This window comes from Musa acuminata, chromosome BXJ1-1 (genome assembly GCF_036884655.1).
Source record: "Musa acuminata AAA Group cultivar baxijiao chromosome BXJ1-1, Cavendish_Baxijiao_AAA, whole genome shotgun sequence".
Taxonomy (NCBI): Eukaryota; Viridiplantae; Streptophyta; class Magnoliopsida; order Zingiberales; family Musaceae; genus Musa; species Musa acuminata.
Window position 1 is genome coordinate 14,481,495 of NC_088327.1, and position 19,004 is coordinate 14,500,498.

Below are 19,004 nucleotides of genomic sequence, written 5' to 3' on the forward strand. Positions count from 1 at the left end.
GACGAACACTAGATGTATGGTTCTGAAGTATTTGAAACTACACAATTTGACAAAATCGTGATAACAATAGCAATAAGTCCTACCCTGAGAGAACAATGGGGAGAAAAATTAATACATGCAAGGCATTTTATTTATTTTAATTTAAGCAATGGACATTCAATAGAATGAGAAACAAGCATCCAAAAGAGTGGCATTCCTGAAAGTGAAGCTCTTGATCATATCTCCACAGACAAACAGATCATGAGAGAAACTCTAAAAGAACATTTGCAGGAGAGGGAACATGACCAAAAATAATTCAAATCCAGCAAACTTAGTACTCATTTTGATTTATTTGGTCTTACGAATATCAACACCTGTCACACTACAGGAAGATTTAGCCAAATCTACAATACAGTTGCAGATATTGCATTATATTTGATGTTTAGTAAAGGTAGATCTATCAATTCTTTAGCACATATCTTAGAGAGATCAGGGAATGTTCAGAATAACCATTTATTGATGACTGGGACAAGTAATTTATGCTTTCAGTAAATCTAAAGCATGAGAAAACAGGAAGTATGAACATAGAGTGTATTGCATATACAACCTTAAAGAACTCAAGATGCAACATATCATTCTCGAATGAGAATATTTAGAAGAACAAAGCACAATTTACATGGGTATGTTTTGGCTTTGAATCAGACCTATTAACACCCCAAATTGTATCATTGTAGTTCCATCAACAGTAGTACTATCCAAGGTATGCAATACCATACCGTATCGGTATTTCGAGGTTGGCTCGGTATGGTACGGTACCGGCATACCGAACGGTACACCAGGGTTTACTGAGCGATTTCCTATTACTGTAGTACTGTAGTACTGCTACAGTGTAATACTATAGCAATGTAGCATGCTCCAACCAGTAGCGGACGATCCGCGTACCGGTATGCCATCGGACTGGTACGTACTGCCCATACCGGGCGGTACCATTCGAAATTGCATACCATGGTACTATCATCATTTATATAGGCCACATACCTCATATCTCAGTACGAACCCACCACAAGGGAAATTGAATAACATAACAGTAGCTTTATTACATATTTAGCATCTTAAGGTATGATCTAATGCAAATTATTTGAAAACAAGGATCGCCATAGCATAGAAGCTTACAGTTGTCCTACCTAAACTAGCAGACAAATGAAAGTTATCTAACATTTCGAGAACTTTGACCACAAAACAATTAAGCATGAAAAAACTTCAAGATCAGTGTATGGCAAAACCTGGCACAAAAAATTTATGAGTTATGAAAAGGCAACATAACAAAACCTCAAACAAAATGACATATTGCTATTGTGCAAAGAGAACTATAGATGGTAGATGGAAGAACAAAAAGCAGTGACATAAAACATAGTCGATATCAAAAAATAGTAGAGAGTTGATTACGATTTCTGATAGAATGGTTGATAATAAATAAGCATATGCATCAATAATTTTCACAAATGAAAATCTAAACAGTGCAAATTAGACATTTCTTCAGGTTATATTTTCTGGCATAAATCATAGTTTACAATAGGTGTATCACTAGGCTGCACAAAATTGCAATTTTTTGACAGGATGGCATAAAAGGGGGAACTGATCCAATGACATGGAGAACAATATTGTTCCAACAAGAAAAGCTGAAAGCTAGAATTGAAATATACCAAGTGTTGTTAAAATCCTGGATATTACCAAAATACATATACTAACATCTGGCAAAGGAGTACATTTGGTCATTATTTATGAGAAGTCAACTAAATAAGAGATAAAAATTGAATAAAGCGGTTACAAGTGATATGTGAAGGACTACACCAAGGCAAAAGATTACTCAAAGAATATCACAAGGCATCTTTTTCATAGCACATTTCAAGAAAAACACGAAAGATTACAGCTGCAATGTACAGAAAAGTACCTTCTTCTGTACCACAGACACCTTTTGATTTTCCAGTTGAACCAGATGTGTACATCAAATAAGAGAATCTTCTCGGGCTTCTGCTCTCACAAGGCCAAATAAGATCAGGCCAACAAAGCTCCCTCTCAGAATCCATTTTCATATCTGCATACAAAACTGAACAACTACTCCTTTCCACAATCCAATCAATTGCCTCAAGTTGCTGAGTTCTATAAAATGATGCACACTTGATTATAAGGCCAGTTTTTGAAGAAGAAATAACTGAGAGTATCCTTTCTTCTGACCATGAAGGGTCTAATGGCAAGAAAGCCTCCCCACACCTAAGAATTGCAAGGACTGCAACTATATATTCCACAGAAGGGGGAATACAAATGCCCACAATTTGTGGCATTCGGAAATCCAGTGTCAGTGGATCCTCTGCCATGGCAATCTGCTTTGAGCCACAATACCCTGCAATTTGGAAGATTCAAAATGAATTCAATGGCTCCTGCCCATTATGGCAGGAGACGAGAAAAGGAAATCTGAAATGAAAAAGAAAAAGATAAATAGATAGATATGAAAAAAATATGTTAAAGCAAGAAAGAAACGTTTGCCTGGCATTTAAGATATCTTATCAAGCTCTGATGCGTTACACAGTTTACTAATAAAAAATGATAAATTGTCTCCTCTTCTCAAGACAAAAAGGAAAAGAAAATTCCAGATGAGCAACTTGCTCAACCGGCAATGACTTTTAACCTTTTATCCATTGGTTGCAACTAGGAGAAATTTTGTGAAGACTACCAAAACCTAATTCTAATTCCAATACAAAAAATAGAACAGACGTCACAAGGTAAATATGACGGCGGCATTGGTTTCTAAATGCTTGCAAGCTTTCACTAATTGCCAATAAAGAGTAGAAAGAAAAGATACCATGTATTATGGCAATTATTGACAGCCAATCGGGACTCAACATGCGAAGCCTAGTAAACAACAACGAGCCCCACCAATATGACATCCAAAGGAAATAGTTATTTGTTACAGTACTTAATCTTTCATAATCAACGACGATTACATATAAAAGCTAGAAAATGGGCCTTATTTAGGCACGTTCTGTTTGTAACTCTGAAAACTCATTCTCAACTCTCAAACTCTTCAAAAAAATCTTTTATACCACAAATTGCCTTGAACATCAGAGGGACTATGCAGACACGTTTCCAGTGCAAGTTTTGCAGGTTTAGCAGGTCCGAACAAAAATTTGACAATCGAACCTTTTTCAAACACAGGAGGGCTATGCCTCCAATCAAGTCACCTCGCAAGTCCAGGTCAAAGCTCCCTAAATGGATATCTTTCCATATCAAGCTTCTTGAGTCAGCTTTCCATATTACATTTCGCTATGGAGCGGACTTCTTCTCCAACTTTAACAGTGCCAAGATTCAAAAAAACAAGTGGTCAACTCCGCCACATCGGGTAGATAATCAAAATTGACACTAACGCCAGGATAGCTAAAAACCCTAATTTAGAGACCAACAAGATCGAGATCATCTTCACCCAAGGGAAACGATGGCCCAAGGATCCAACATCCAATAGGATGTCGCCGCATGTAAAGCGCACAGCCAGTGTAAAATGGAGGTGACAATCCCTCTCCACCAATTGCCAATAGCTAGTCCAGGAAGAAAAGAGAACGAAAGGCCTAAAAACCCTAACCTTGAGGCCGAACGAGATCAGGATCGTCTCCTCCATCGAGAACCCAACGGATGCGACGGCTCAAGGATTCTACCGCCGATAAGACGTCACCCCAGGTAAAGCACACGTCGCCGGGGTAGATCGGAAGGGACGAACCCTCCTCCACGGAGAGAGCGGCTGAACCCTCGACGGCCTCCCCTCGCCGTTGGATGCCGCCGGTGGCGTGGACAACGGCAGTGCGGGCAGAGTTCTTGGAGGCAGCTTCGAAGAAGACGTGGGAGATGCAACACAGCTTCTTCCCAGCGTCGCCACCGCTGTCATCGGCGGGCATGTCTTCTCTACCTCACGACGTCAAACCACCGATCAGCTCGACTGGGGCTATCCTTTCTAGAATGAAGGGATCGGGCGGCGGCGAAGAGGACAACCGCCTCCCAACGTTATAATTAGTGTGTCAAAGATGGGATTATGTATTATATCGATCGCAACGAATACTGCTACGAGACACGGAACGGGGTGAATCGTAACGGGGCAAAGCATGTATAATTATACGTATGTAGCTGTACAAACGTATAAAACGCGTAACAGTAAGAAATAAAGGGTTTTGGGTTTAGTAGGAAGTTTTTGGGATGCATCTAAAACACAAAACAGGTACAATTAAATCCGATTTATTAAACTCGTACAATTGAACCGATCGAACCATTTATACAAAACATGTACCCCTATTGAACCAATTCAATTGTACGTTTGAGATGTGAATTAGCGATCGAAGATAGCAGATTGGAATGGTTGAACCGATTTAGTATTATATAGCTGCATATGCACCACTATGCTATGCTGAAAATAGTTTAGGGGGTTGAATCTTTCGATTATAAAATTAATTGGTAAATTATTGATGTAATATATATATTAAGATAAGTATTACAGGATTAACTACGATGACAATAAAGGCATAAAGCAGATGTTGGGTCGGAGTCAAAGATCAGATGATACGTCGAAGATTCGGACGATATGCCGGAAGTTTGCCGGAAGCTCGTCGGGAGCCCGCTGAGAGTTCGTCGGGAGTTCGCTGAGAGTTCGCCGGAAGTTCGTCGAGAAGTTTGCCAGAAGTTCGTCGAGAAAACAATTGGCATACTGGACAGAGATTGTTTAGTAAATATTTTAAATTATCGTAATTATACCTTAAGTTGAGTTAAGATTGTGAGGTAATCTCAATAACTCAGTTATGGACCAATTGGGCTCTTAATAGGGCTGAATTAGGGCGATTGAACAGCCCATTCATCACCTAAAGTCAAGGCCGACGGTGGCATCACTTGGTGACTCAGTCTTCTAAGTGGTCTGGGCGGTGGTATCGCCCAATGTTAGTCTACAAGCACCTAATAATAGCAATGGTACCACTAGTACTTTGAAAATCCGGGATGAGACACTTTTTTACTCCAATTTTGAAGTCATTTGGGGTTATAAATACCCCACCATTTTCTGCATGAAAGGACATGAAAGTGTAAACAAAATATTGAAGTATTAGGGTGTGAAAATATTGTAAAAGTGTAAAAAGTCCTCCTTCTCCCTTTCTAATGTTGTGATCATTTAAAAGATGTGTGAAGCTGGTAAGGGTTATCTCCTAAACCCATGAAAAGGAGAAGAGAGCTGTAAAAAAGTGGTTTGTCTTCGCTCATTGAAGAAGAGCATTAGTGGATGCTGGTGATCTCGATGGAGGAGGAATCGAAAGTGGATGTAGGTCACAATAACCGAACCACTATAAATTCCGATGTGCTCATTTCCATTATGCTTTTTATTACTGTCATTAATTTTTAAGTTAATTGCTAGTTCATTTACTCTGAAGTCAAGCACTTTTTTAGATTGATTTTCAATGAACGAATTTCTTATAAAACCGATGATTTTTTTTCAACGTACTAATTCACCTCCCCTCCCTTTTAGTACTACTCTTGATCATAACATAGGGTTTAGTAGATTCAATTGTATAAGTTGATTTATTAAAACGATAAAAGTTATTGGTTGAAAAGTTAAAGCTCTGTATCAGAAATTTTTTTTGTAAGTCGAAATGTTTTACAATTTTTTTAAAAAAAATTAAAACTTGTTTTTAAGAATTCATCCTTTTATTTTTAAAAAAAAGTGTAGTTTAAAATTTTGGTATTTATTTGTAAGCATGCTATCTTATTCTAAATTCTTATTATTTGTGAGATAACAACATATGTATATTGAAAGGGATTATTTCATATAAAACTATAGTTTATCATGGCTTATATTCAAACCGAGATAGAATATTGTTTGAGACTGAAACTAAAGATTAAGGGGAAGATTGTGATGTGTGAGTTGAGTCTACTTTGACGTTACTAGATCAACTGCTAACTAAAATAATTTTAACTCGATGTATAATTTTGACTGGTCTAATGAGACCAGATCATTTAATCATGATCAAATATGAGCTTATTTGATTTAATTTCATCAATCATAAAATTTCCACTATTTGGTCGACCAATATTTAATAAGTTTACTTGACTCCAAAATTTATTCAAAGGAGTACTGATTTCTTCATAATGATAATTTTTATTATTATATATTTTTATTAATCTTATTTTGACTTAGTCAACCCTTGGGCTTAAAAAAATTTATGATCTTTGATGAGGCCTACCTCGAAATTGATGCAATCATAAAAGATTTGATTGAGCTTCATACTTCGTCATTAATGTATCTTTTAAATATAAATTGATATTTGATAAATTCTTTTCAAAATATATTGATGTAAGTAATTATTTGGTAAAATTATATTTTAACATTTATTAATAAATAAATAAATATATTTTTAATAAAAAAAAATAAAAAATATAAAAATTTGTATGGATGAGATATAATAAATAAATAATCATATAAATGAATGTAAAATAATTTTTAAAAATAAATAAATAAAATTCCACCTTATATAAGACATAAATCATATTGGCTTATAGCTAAATCTTATTAGTAGTCTTGTGATTTTAGATAATATCATAGAGTATTTTGAGAATTAAAAAATAATAATACTAGTGTCTTGTAAAATTTCAAATACTAATGCTAAGGTAATACTAATATTTGAGCGTTTGTAATACAACATCCAATCTAAATGTGAATTAAAAAAAATTTAAACATCAATTCACATTTGAAATGTGCATTTGTAGGATATTAATAAGATTCTTTAAATTATCTAAAGTATCTTGTAATATTATATAGAATCACAAGATTATCACTAAATAATAAAAACCATAACCCTATGATTTATTTATTCAGGTGAATTATTTATTTATTTATTTATTTTAAAAAAAATCATTTATATGATTATATTTAAATTTATTATGCATTTGGGTCACACAAAATTTGTTATAAAATTACATGCAATCATTTAATTTATTTACTTATTAATTTAAAATAATATAATATATATATATATATATACTTTTAAATAAATATTAAAAATATAAGATGGATTAATTTATCACATAATATTCAATAGATTTTTGAAATACAATTTTACCAAACAATAAAAAACTTACATCAGTATATATTTAAAATTTATATTAAAAATATAAAATATATTCTCAAACACAACCAATAAGTTCAAAAGTACTTATTCGTTCCCCCCCCCCCCCCCCCCCCAAAAAAAACTTTTTTGAAATATAATAATAGTTCATGCGATAGATTATGATGACATTCGTTCATTCCAATAACCGAGAACACTATAAATCTATCTAGAAAATACGATAAAACCCAAAAATAATTAATAATATGGTCAAAGTTTTTCTTTTTTTATCAACCATTGGATAATTAATAGTATGGTCAAAAGGTGATCAATTGGGTAATGATGTTACGTTGATTAGTTGTTTACCAGATCTCGAAGGATTTAGGTGGGCCCCCGCGCCGGGATGTGCCGGCTGAGGGAAGTCAAGGATGATGTGGACAATAAATGGGATAGTAACTGCCCCACTACAATACCCAACACTCCGCCAGTCCTCACCGTGGAATTGACTGTTGTTCCCGATGCCGAACGCCAAATAGTCCCCTTCTCTCTTGGTCGGACTCCGTCGCAGTCTTCCCCCTCGCCCCACCACCGCACTCGGTTTTCTCCGCGGGGCCCGATTTCTAGGGTTGCTGGACGCGTTCGAGTTTTCTACTTCCGTTTCGTCAGAAAAGGAGGCGCTTTGGACCCGGTCCAGTGGAACAATTCGAGGTGCTCGCTCTCCAGTCTGGTTCTCCGGCTCCAGCGGTGGATCCCCCGCGGGGAGGGAAACGTTTTATTCTGCTCCCGAAACCTTTTGGTCTTGTCCGGAGTCCGCTTTGTTGAATAAAAGTCTCCGGATTATTTGGTACGGCGAAAGCTTGGGTTTTTTCTTTTTCTTTACGGTATATTTCTGTGTCTTTGAGGTTATCACTGCAAAATTTGCTCGTTTCTGCTTTGAAGATTGGATTTTGTGGGGGGGGCTGGTTTCTGTATTTCATCGGGTCGGTGATCAGAGTGACAAGCAAAAAGCTGCCGGCTCGATTGCTCAGCTTGGAGAAATGTCCGAAAATATGGATGAAAATAGCTGGCAGGAGATGCTGCGGCGGATATTGCCTCCAGGCACCCCCATCCCGGAGGCACCGGCCAACCTTGATTACTCTATTGCCATCGAGTATGATGGCCCGCCGGTGTCATACGAGCTTCCGAGGGTTGACCCTGTCGATTTGATTCCGACGGCTGAGCCTGTGCTTGGCTCTCATCGGTTGGTGAATGATGACCTTCCCCCGGTGGTTGATCCAATTACTTTGCCTGTCTCTCGGATTGCTCGCTGTGCTGACCCCCCACAGCGAAGCCCGCAGGTATCAGGAAGTTCCGAGTCTGTAGATTCAGTCTTGCAGAACGGAGAATTCTCCGATGACTCCCGCTCGGGGTCTCCAGTTTCTGCCCATAGCATGCCGAATGGGCAGCCTAGCCAACCAGTAAATGAGGGGAGGAGGGCTTCTGTTGTCACTTTTGAGGAGAAATCAGAAAGCAAGGAGATTTATGAAGATGTGAAGGGTTCTCCTCAATATGTTGCAGTTACCTGGAACGACAAAAAGAAAAGGGTGTGCTATAGATGTGGCAAGAGGAAGTGGGAGAGCAAAGAAGCTTGTCTGGTCTGTGATGCCAGGTATTGCAGCTACTGTGTGCTTAGAGCCATGGGATCAATGCCAGAGGGGCGCAAGTGTGTTAGTTGCATTGGCCAGCCAATTGATGAGTCAAAGCGTTCCAAATTAGGAAAGAGCTCGAGGACGTTGTCCCGGCTTCTCAATCCGCTGGAAGTCAGGCAAATCTTGAAAGCTGAAAAGGAATGCCCTGCAAATCAACTCCGCCCAGAGCAACTCATCGTAAATGGACTCCCACTTAAGCCAGAAGAGATGGCAGAGTTGCTCAGTTGTCAAATACCACCTCTAAAATTGAAGCCTGGAAGCTATTGGTATGACAAAGAGTCAGGCTTCTGGGGGAAGGCAAGAACCTTAAAAATACGTGCTTGTTGTGAACTGTCATTTTTCTTGTTGTGAAACTGATCTTTTGCCTATGCTTCTTCCTTTTTCAGGAGGGCGAGAAACCCGATAGAATCATCAGCTCTAACTTGAATTTCACTGGCAAGCTTCATGCTGAAGCAAGCAATGGGAATACTGAAGTTTATATCAATGGCAGGGAAATTACAAGAGTCGAACGAAGGGTGCTTAAGGTAGAAACTCGGTGCAGTCAGTAGCCACTTTTTGTTGCCGAGCAACCATTACTTAGTACCTACTTATATCCCCTTTCAGTGAATTTTCATTTAGGTTCATCCTTTATGAGTTTTTGGGGCTCATTAATCCATCCAACCTGGTGTCTCACATGAAAATATTATGATTCATCTATTGCAGATATGCTTCAGGTTGAGAACTGATATAAAGTCTACTTTCTTACATCATGTTAATAACTAGGCACAGAAGATTCAGAAGTTTGTTAATCTTCATGTCCATTATAGTTGATATTGTTTGCCCCTTCTTTCATCCGAGTTTCAAACCATCACCGCGTTTACTTACTACTTACGATCGTTTTTTATCAATGTCTCTCAATATGAGTCTTGCACATCATTGTGTATATCACTACTTGTTTGACCTCGTATGCAATGTACAATGAACTTGTTTTATGATATGTAGGTGCTATCCATTATGATTTATCAACTATGGGGTGCATGGTCCCTTATATGTTTATACTTCAATTTAGTATTCAAGAACGAATGATTTTGTGAAGTTTGCGCAGAGTTGTGCATTGGGGTATTACAATTAGCAGTCGTCGTCATCATTGTGGCATGCAAAGTTGTCCCTTGATCCTGGTTTTAGAAAATTGAAGATATGTAGCTTTCTATACTGAGAGAATAAGGGCAAATCAGCATTGTTTATGGCTGCACCAAGATTACCGTCCTTTTGTTCCTGGTTTATCTTCCCTTTATTATATATTTATTTGCTGTCCCAATAATTTTATGGCATATCCACTGAAAATAACATCAAATAATACAGTTATGTAGCAATTTCGTGATCCCAGTTAGGCCAGTCATTGCCTGTTGGATCACACGATGTTCAATCATGTTCTTTTTACCCGTCTGAAACTAGTTATCCTGTCCCTATTTAGGGTATTTATGTTTGATATCTTTTGTTTCTTTTTCTTCTTTCAACAACTGTAGTTTTAGTTAAGTATTATCTTGCTTATATTACCAATTACTTACTGTAACTATGAGAACAAGGAAGTAGACAAACAAAATTGGACTGTGACATGTGAATTTTTTTATATTGGAATGTAAACTTTGATCTTTTAGTTTTCTGTATGCATCATTTGTTATTGATATTGCCAAAGTGATTTTCATCTCCAATCTGATTCTTCAATTGCTAACTTTTGAACATATGCCAATTTTGCAGTTTGCCAATGTGCAATGCCCACGTGATACACATTTCTGGGTATATGATGATGGTCGCTATGAGGAGGAAGGTCAAAATAATATCAGGGGAAATATCTGGGAATCGGTGTGAACAATAACTCAACATTCTCTTTTTTATACGTCTGACTGAATTATGATTATAATCTGTCATAACTGATTGGGATTATAGTTGTTCTAATTTTTTACTTGCTACTTATGTTGTTGCTTGGCAGACATTGACAAGATTGGCATGTTCTTTATTTTCTTTACCTGTACCTCATTCAGTTCCAACTGGCTCTAGAAATGAGGCTCCCTATGTAGCCAGACCTGTACCTGATTACCTTGAGCAGAGAGTCCAAAAGCTTTTGCTACTTGGACCACAGGGATCTGGGACAAGCACCATCTTTAAGCAGGTATGACAGCCGAATGTTGTAGTTGAACCTTAAAGGGGAACATGGTTAGTGATTGCATGGAGATCTTTTGATCTTGTACATAAGCTTTATACAAATTGGACCTGAACAAAATTATTAGCAAACTACATAGGGGAATTCCAGCACCCAAATATTTATGCAGATCTTGCACTTTTCTAAATGGTATTGCAGTTTGGTGGTGTATGGTTTTTCATGTTACATCATTTTTTTTAGATTTATTAAAAGCTTTGCTATGTAAGGTGCTAAAGAACTTCTATGTCTTTCATATGTCAAATTCCAACTTTCTTCGTGGCTTACAATTTGTTTGTATGCATTATTTTGTCATTTATACTACATCATTACTTTTCAAGGATTATGATATTTTTTCTAAATTAGGTTCTAAAGATGGCTTCATTCTTCCTGCCAAACTTTGCTATCCCTTTTTTTCTTAAAGCTACAAGTTCAAACTTTTTATCATTCTTTTTCATAGTCTCCTTTTGTGACACAGAGCCGTCTTTTTGCAAGCAGGGGTGCAATTTAGGCCACTTGTACAGCATGATTCTTGTGCATTTGTGTTCTCTTTGCTTCTAGGATTTGTACGTAGATAAGTTTACCTGTGAAGCTATAGAAATCATGAGAAAGGCACCCTTCAGCTTTGGACATAATTCAGCTCCTCCTTACTGCCCTTCTTTTATTTCCTTCATTGGTCCTCCTACACCAATAACTTCTTTTATTACTTTTGTTGAACTATCAGTTGATTCATAGCAATATGTGCTGTTCTTGCATTGATCTCAAGTGATGCAACTATGTGAAGCACTCTAGGATATCTACCTGCATAAATAAATCACTTCAAAAAAATGTAATTAATCATGAATATATGAAACCTACAAGTTCCTCTGTTATGATTCATGTATGTTGCTAGTAATATAGAATCACATTTGTTTTGATTGGTCTAAGTGATAGTCTTTTCATGATCAAAGAAGAGATCCTTTTCTGCAGTATGTGTTGCTTTCACTAATGGTTATAGGTCAGGATTCAGATCAATTGTCATTTAATGGAGTAGATAATAATGGGTGTTAGTATTTTTCTTAATAAGAGGCGACTATCGTAGCTTAGGATTCAGGTCAACTGTAGTGAGCATATTTTATCTCTAGTAGATACTAGTGGATGTCAGTATATTACTTCAGAAGAGACAACTGTCACAAAGTTCAGTCACCTGACACGTTTCTCAAGTCCATAATGAAGTTGATAACTTGATTCAGATTGATTTGATTGTTTTTCTGATTTATTTGTGATCCATATAACTTTGCTTCCTTTTTATGCTATATATATGCAGCTTAGTCAAGATTTAACATTTGATGGCTCAATGTTTTGGCCAGGCAAATTTTTGTATGAAAATTAGTTTTCTTTTGATTCCTTTGTGTTCCATTTGGTTTTCTTTTGTATGACTACAACCGAATATTGTAGTTATATGAACGTGCAAGTGCGTGCATGTGTCATGAATATGCCAGTTAGTCTAGACTTCCATTTGATGGCTCAATGTTTGAATAGGTGAAGTTTTTATATGGAAATGAGTTTTCTCAAGAAGAATTGGAGAACATCAAGCTAATGATACAAAGCAATATGTACAAATATCTAAGTATTTTACTTGAAGAACGAGAGCGCTTTGAGGAGGAGGCCTTGGCTAGGTTGGAAAGGACAGGCTCACATGATCAAAGTTCCACTGAAGGTAATATGCATGTATATGTTTTACCATTCATTTTTGCAGCACTGTCTAACAGTTGCTTGACTTTGTTATGGTCCTTATCTAAATTTATTCGTAATATGTGCACCAGCTCTTCCCCGCCCCTTCCTTCCTGCCCTCCTGAAGCAAATCCCTTTGTTAAGCTTATCTAAAGAATAAATTTAGCTTAATTTAACTAGTTCTTAAATTCTAATCTCAACTGTGCATTTTAAGAATAATTTTGTTTCATTAATATCTTTACATTATTTGCTGTAGAAGACAGTTTCAATCACTAAGAGCATGATTTATCATCATTCAACCTACTAAATTATTGAATTGTATCACCAAAAATTCTTATATCTTTCGCACCAAACACACCCTTAAGATTTAAAAAAGTGCAAATCTGATGCACAATCTCAGGTCCATGGAAAGTTAATGTATGTAACTTTATTGTTTCCGTGACTCGAGCTTCAATTACCCAAGTCTCAAATGATAACATTATTGTGATGCTGAGGCTACCCCCTACATCCTTAAGACTTCATAAACATAATTGTTCACTTTTTTACAATTTAATGACCATGGTCATAGCCACTATATTACATAACTTTTTAAAGAGTCCATTGCTTTATATTTCTTTACTGAGTAGCAGTGATTTAAAAAGCGCTAGGCGCCAAGGTCCAAAAATGTTCGAGGCACTAGGCGCTCTCCTGAGCGAAGTGAGACGCTAAAATATAAAAATATATAATATAATTAATAAATATAATTATTTAAAATTTTAAATAAAAATATGCTATTAAATTAAGAAAATCTAAGATACAAAATCAAAATAATATATTATTAATCTAATAAATACAAATACTATTATTAGTATACTGTTAACAGTATACAGAAGGAGAAGAAGGAAGAGGAGTGTAAGGGGGTGCTGACTGAGAAAAGAGGAAGCGACAGCGGCAACGGTAGCGAGCAGCGACAGCGGCGAGCAGCGGGAGCGGAAGCGGCAGTGGCAGCGGCAACGAGCAGGGTTAGGGTTGGGCAGCGACAGCTGATATCGATGCTTTAGTTGGTTCGATTGAACTAACTAAAGCACCAGAGACCGAACCAGACCTAAAACGCTGGTTCGGTCGCCTGGTTTAACCCAGGCGCTCGCCTGAAGCGCCCAACGCCTGGGCTCGGGCGAGCGCCCAAGCGACGCCTCTTTGAAGCGCTCCGCCTGGAAGTGAAGCGAGGTGCTCGGGCCTCGCCTCTCCTCGCCCGAGCGCCTTTTTAAATCACTGCTGAGTAGCACATCTGTATTTACATTTATTGATACTAGCTTTTTGATTTGCCCCTTCCTTTACAGCAGAATATGGAGGGCATATCCTAACAGTAACTTTATCTTCCTACTTTTGGCATGTATTCCCATTGTGTTCACCATCCATCGAATGATTTCCATCAAGAAAACCCTGTGCACCTTGTGACTAAGGCCACTTTCATGACTAAAATTATGTCAGACATTGTACCATTTTGGAAGCCTCATAAGTTGTAACAGAGGTGGCTACTCAAATTTATTTTTGTGTAGCTCGTCTTTTGGACTTTATCTTTTTCTCTAGATACTTATCTTTGTGGTAGAGAACAAATGGTTTTGCTCTTTGAATCCCATATAATGGTTACAAACAATTCATATTTCAGGTCAAGTTGAAAGTGAAACTAGTCGGCCAAATCAGTGTATTTACTCTATCAATGGAAAGTTGAAGCAGTTCTCTGACTGGCTTTTAGACATCGTAGCCATGGGGGACTTGGATGCTTTTTTTCCTGCTGCAACACGTGAGTATGCTCCATTGGTTGATGAGATGTGGAAAGATCCTGCCATACAGGAAACATATAAGAGAAGAAACGAGCTTCACTATCTTCCAGATATTGCTGAATACTTTTTGAGCAAGGTGTTGGTTTATGACATTATTAAGTTGTTTTTTTATTCCAAAATGCATAGCATTTGATGTCAATTAAAGTGAAAAGTACCACATTTGTTCCGTGAATTCTGTTTTAAGGGATCAAATCGTTAATTTTAATAGACTATTCTTTAGCAGGTAAGGTTTAAATTCTCAATCTGATTTCAACACCTTGTAAGACCAATATGGCATCAATCTGTACCACTTCATATGACTGAAAAGAAAATAATGCAAATAAAAAATGATCGGTAAGGAGCTGTATGGATCAAGGACCGGTTAGTACCAATTAGTATGTACTAGTCCTATTTGTATTTGAATCCTTGTTAGCAGGAGTTATAAAACAATGTTATTAATGCAGGTTAGAACAACTAATTATTGATTTTGCATTCTTGTGGGTAAACCTCTTTTTTCAAATTTTTTATATCACTTTGTGCTTTATTTTAAGACTTGAAAGTGTTGAAGTAGGCATATTTCTGCTTTTATATGCTCACTCATTTTTTTAATACATGCTAGTCCAGTGAATATTGTGGGGTTGCAGAAATGAAATTGTGTTGAATATTCACTAGAAGCCTTCCCTTCACTTGCTTCTTTTATAAACATTGCTAAATGTTGTTGGTTAGTGGTGTTGCATCTGGGTGATCAGGTTCCAATCACCCCAGACCATGCATATGCTGGAGCTTCATGCACTGGGGCACCCTTTTAACTCTCTTGTAGCTGTAATATTTGGCTCAGATTTATATCCGTTTCCGAGGACATTTGGATCCTGTCTATGATAGTACTCATATTTAGTATAACTTCCATGTTTCTTCTAAACCATTTTTTAGAACTAAAATCCATGTAAAATAAGAGATTTTTGATATTTCCTTCGATTCAATAGATTCCATGTTAGGTAAGATACTGGTATGTTTTGTTGGAGTTCATGGAATAATGTATTCCCAATGGAACTAATTTATCTTCTGAGGATAATGGTATGATATCATGACAATGAGTAAATACTTGAAAGATCTTTATTTTCTCTAAATGAACTTATTTTCTTATGAGACTCATCCTTGGTTGAGAGAGTTTGAAACTGCAAGGTACAAATTTAGAATATATCAACTAGCTTAACTTGCAAATACCTTGGTTACTGATAGCAAGGTCCTAGAACTAAATCCTGCCTTTATTGCTTATCATTTGAAACAAAAAAACCTTAATTTTCTTATTGGTTCATGCCTTCTTATTTGTTTATGCTTTTATAAGTTCACACCATAGACAATGTCATAGAATTGCATTAGATAGTAGGGTTTTTAATTTTTATATGATCCCCTACCTAATAGGTTTTTTATAACACCCCTTTAAATGCCAGCTCATCCCAATTGCTAGTGTAGGGAAAGAGAGGAGGGGTATAATAAATTTGTTAGGGTGGAGGGTTGCACTTAAGTTGCTTATTAATATTTCTTGTTGTCCATAATGCATGATATTTCCCCATTTTAATCTTTCCTTCCTTCTTGTTATAGTGTATATATGTATATTAATATAACTTATATTTTAGTATAACTTAATTAAAAATAGCTGAAACTTTTCTGAAACTATCCAGAACTTCCACTCTGGCTTCAATTGAAAAGAAACCTGAAAATTAGTCTTCAACCATCCTGTTAACCTAATAGAGTAGTAACAGCAGATCAGGTTCACAGTCAAGATTACCAAAAAACAAACACCAGATCAAGTTCACAGTTGAGATAACCAAAAAGCAAACACCAGCTCAAGTTTCACAGTTGAGAAAAAAAAAAAGAAAGAAAAAACACATTCTTAATAAGAACAAGTAGATAACTAAAATCCGATCATAATCAAGCTCTGAAATCCTTGTACATGCTGATACTTCTATGAGAGTTGAATTTTTAAGATTGTTCATAACGGCTCTTGTCATGGTTCTGTGAGATGTGATTTATTTTTGTCACTTTGAGGTGCTTGCCTGCTTGAACTGTCATGGTAAATGTTGCCGTGGAGTGTGGATACAACTTTGAGGAAAAAGAAGTGTTCCATTGAGGTTGTATATTTTTATGGAAGCACATGATCCAAGTGTCATGCAGTGCTTCTAGCCATTTAATCTGTTAAACAAAATGAGTGTATGCTTTGGAGATAGCATGCGATAGAATAGAGTGGTAGAAATAGAAATTTCTGTTCGTGTAATTTGTTTCCCTAGAGATTGAAAATCTTGTGCTGTGAGTCAACAGATAGCCAAGAAAAGGTAGAATTTAACTCCAAAATACAAAGTTTCAAATTCTCTGGTGTTAATATTTTAGTAATCTGGTCATAATAGAATGTTTAACATTGTTTGAGATATGTTTATGTATGTCAAATATTTTCTTGCAGGCGATTGAGGTATCAAGCAACGAGTATGAGCCTTCAGAGAAAGATATACTGTATGCGGAAGGAGTAACTCAAGGGAATGGATTGGCCTTTATCGAGTTCTCACTTGATGACCACAGTCCAATGTCTGAACTCTATAATGATAATCCTGATGTTCACTCCCAACCACTTACCAAGTAATTTCTCTATTCGATCATCTATCCTTTCTGCTGTTGTTATCAGCTACGTAACATGGATCAGTGTACATGACCAAGCAATGGTTATAATCAGTAATTATCACAAAAAAGCTAAGTGTATACATAACTTAAGCATAATACAGCTAGAGACAAGTGACTCAAAGAATAAAAGATCTGATTCATATTCAAGAAAGATCTGTCTTTTAAGTTTTGGTAAAAGTTCCTATCACTCATATAATGCCGAAAATTCTGCTCATCTTTGGCCTCTCTCTCATCCGTTTGAGTCTGTAGTTCTACATTTTCCTCTTGTGCTTGCCTGTGTTTCCTTATAGCAATTTCTTATATTTTCCTCATTGTTGCTCATCATTTCTTTGTCAGATACCAACTGATTAGAGTAAGTGCCGAGGGGATGAATGAAAGCTGCAAGTGGGTGGAAATGTTTGAAGATGTCCGCCTAGTAATCTTCTGTGTGGCACTCAGTGATTACGACCAACTGGCCGCCGCCGCTAATGACAGTAGTAAACCTCTTCAGAATAAGATGATCCAGAGCAAGGAGTTATTCGAGGCGACAGTCAGGTGTTTACTTCACTTTCTCAATTTTTTTTTTTTGTATTAATTTCTGGAGATGTTGCCTGGAATTTGCTAGTAGAAGCTCAGTCCTATTGGTAAAAGAATTAAGATGATAAAATTTCTTTTGTGATTAGAAATATACAAAGTTTAAGTGTTAGATTAATGAAATTAATTTATCCTAGTTAGTTCAATAGTAAACCCATAACATAATTGTTGTTATCCAGGATTTCATATATAATTGTTATTTCTAGTCATGTTGACTTGGGTTATTCTACCCAGGCAACCATGCTTCCAAGACACCCCATTTGTGCTCGTGCTCAACAAGTATGACTTGTTTGAAGAGAAGATAAACCGTGCGCCGTTGTCGTCCTGTGAGTGGCTCAAGGAATTCCGCCCAGTGAGGACTCACCAGAGCAACCAGAGTCTAGCGCACCAGGCATACTATTACATTGCCATGAAGTTTAAGGACCTCTATGTCTCGCTGACCAACCGGAAGTTGTTTGTTTGGCAAGCACGGGCTCAAGATCGTCCAACCGTGGATGAAGCCTTCAAGTATATGAGAGAGGTGCTTAAGTGGATGGACGAAAATGAGGAGAATTATTTTATGGAGGATTCATTTTATAGCACCACAGAGTTGAGCTCCTCACCATTTATCAGGCAGGCATGATAGATCTCAAGAGCCGTATAGCTCGAACTGCTGTGTATATTATCAGTCTTGTGGTCGTTTGATCTATCCGATGTATAATCTACTCGGAAATTCTCAGTTTCTGAAGTCTCTTCTTTTTCTTTTACTTTGCCTTTCCGTGTACTACAAATCGAGATTTGGTTAATTGATATTGAATTGTAATAAATTGTTCTTTTCATGTTTATGAATTGTAATAAATTGTTCTTTTCATGGTGAAAACATCTGAAAATCCAGACTGTTGGTAATGAAGTTTTCGCACAATGGAAGCATGAACGATAACAAATAGGCATCGAAGATGGTCTGTAATACTGAGGGCAGGTTGGGTGATGATCAAGTAAAGGACTCTGTGTTGTCTCTCTTCTCAGAGCAATTTAAAGCTTTTTATGATCCAACAAATGTTGATCAGAGTTTCCTGTAACTGCTCAATTAATTGGAAGTGGGGAACTAAGCAGCATGTGAAATCTTGTGATTTATTTTCTTTGCCGACCTGGATGAACTTGTTAACACAATTCAAGAAGATGCAAAAGGTGCCAGAGTATTATGGTTCAATATCATCACTACAATCATCAATCCTCCAAGATCTTGATTTGGCAATGCCCATTGAAGGGTTTAAATGTTTAATCATCACTAATCTGA

The 19,004-nt window shown here is 36.8% G+C and overlaps 2 protein-coding genes across 8 annotated transcripts in view; one reads left to right on the plus strand and one right to left on the minus strand.

Moving 5' to 3' along the window:
* LOC135675689 (putative acyl-activating enzyme 19) overlaps positions 1 to 4,023 on the minus strand; it is a 28,729-nt gene extending 24,706 nt beyond the window's left edge. For all 7 annotated transcript variants that reach the window (XR_010513965.1, XR_010513964.1, XM_065186097.1 and 4 more), the window contains exons 1-2: positions 3,614 to 4,023; positions 1,931 to 2,380 (exon numbers count right to left, since the gene is read on the minus strand). Coding sequence is in view for 5 of the 7 variants with exons in the window: in XM_065186097.1 (XP_065042169.1) it covers positions 1,931 to 2,380; positions 3,614 to 3,923 (760 nt within the window). In the remaining 2 variants the exon portion in view is untranslated. The remainder of the gene's footprint in view (positions 1 to 1,930; positions 2,381 to 3,613) is intronic.
* Positions 4,024 to 7,619: 3,596 nt separating this feature from the next.
* Positions 7,620 to 18,552, plus strand: LOC103996127 (extra-large guanine nucleotide-binding protein 3). Its single transcript, XM_009416977.3, has 10 exons — positions 7,620 to 7,947; positions 8,043 to 9,088; positions 9,178 to 9,315; positions 10,529 to 10,633; positions 10,761 to 10,940; positions 12,489 to 12,666; positions 14,329 to 14,579; positions 16,941 to 17,113; positions 17,492 to 17,689; positions 17,963 to 18,552. The coding sequence occupies exons 2-10, from the start codon at positions 8,141 to 8,143 to the stop codon at positions 18,348 to 18,350; spliced, it is 2,559 nt and encodes an 852-aa protein (XP_009415252.2). The 5' UTR covers positions 7,620 to 7,947; positions 8,043 to 8,140; the 3' UTR covers positions 18,351 to 18,552.
* Positions 18,553 to 19,004: the final 452 nt, after the last annotated feature.

What these genes read in the sequence shown, in the direction of transcription:
- LOC103996127 (XM_009416977.3), top strand. Translation starts at nt 8,141, where the DNA reads ATGTCCGAAAATATGGATGAAAATAGCTGGCAGGAGATGCTGCGGCGG. An exon ending in TGATCAAAGTTCCACTGAAG is followed by an intron (nt 12,667 to 14,328) that starts GTAATATGCATG and finishes TTCATATTTCAG; the next exon opens with GTCAAGTTGAAAGTGAAACT. An exon ending in TTATTCGAGGCGACAGTCAG is followed by an intron (nt 17,690 to 17,962) that starts GTGTTTACTTCA and finishes TATTCTACCCAG; the next exon opens with GCAACCATGCTTCCAAGACA.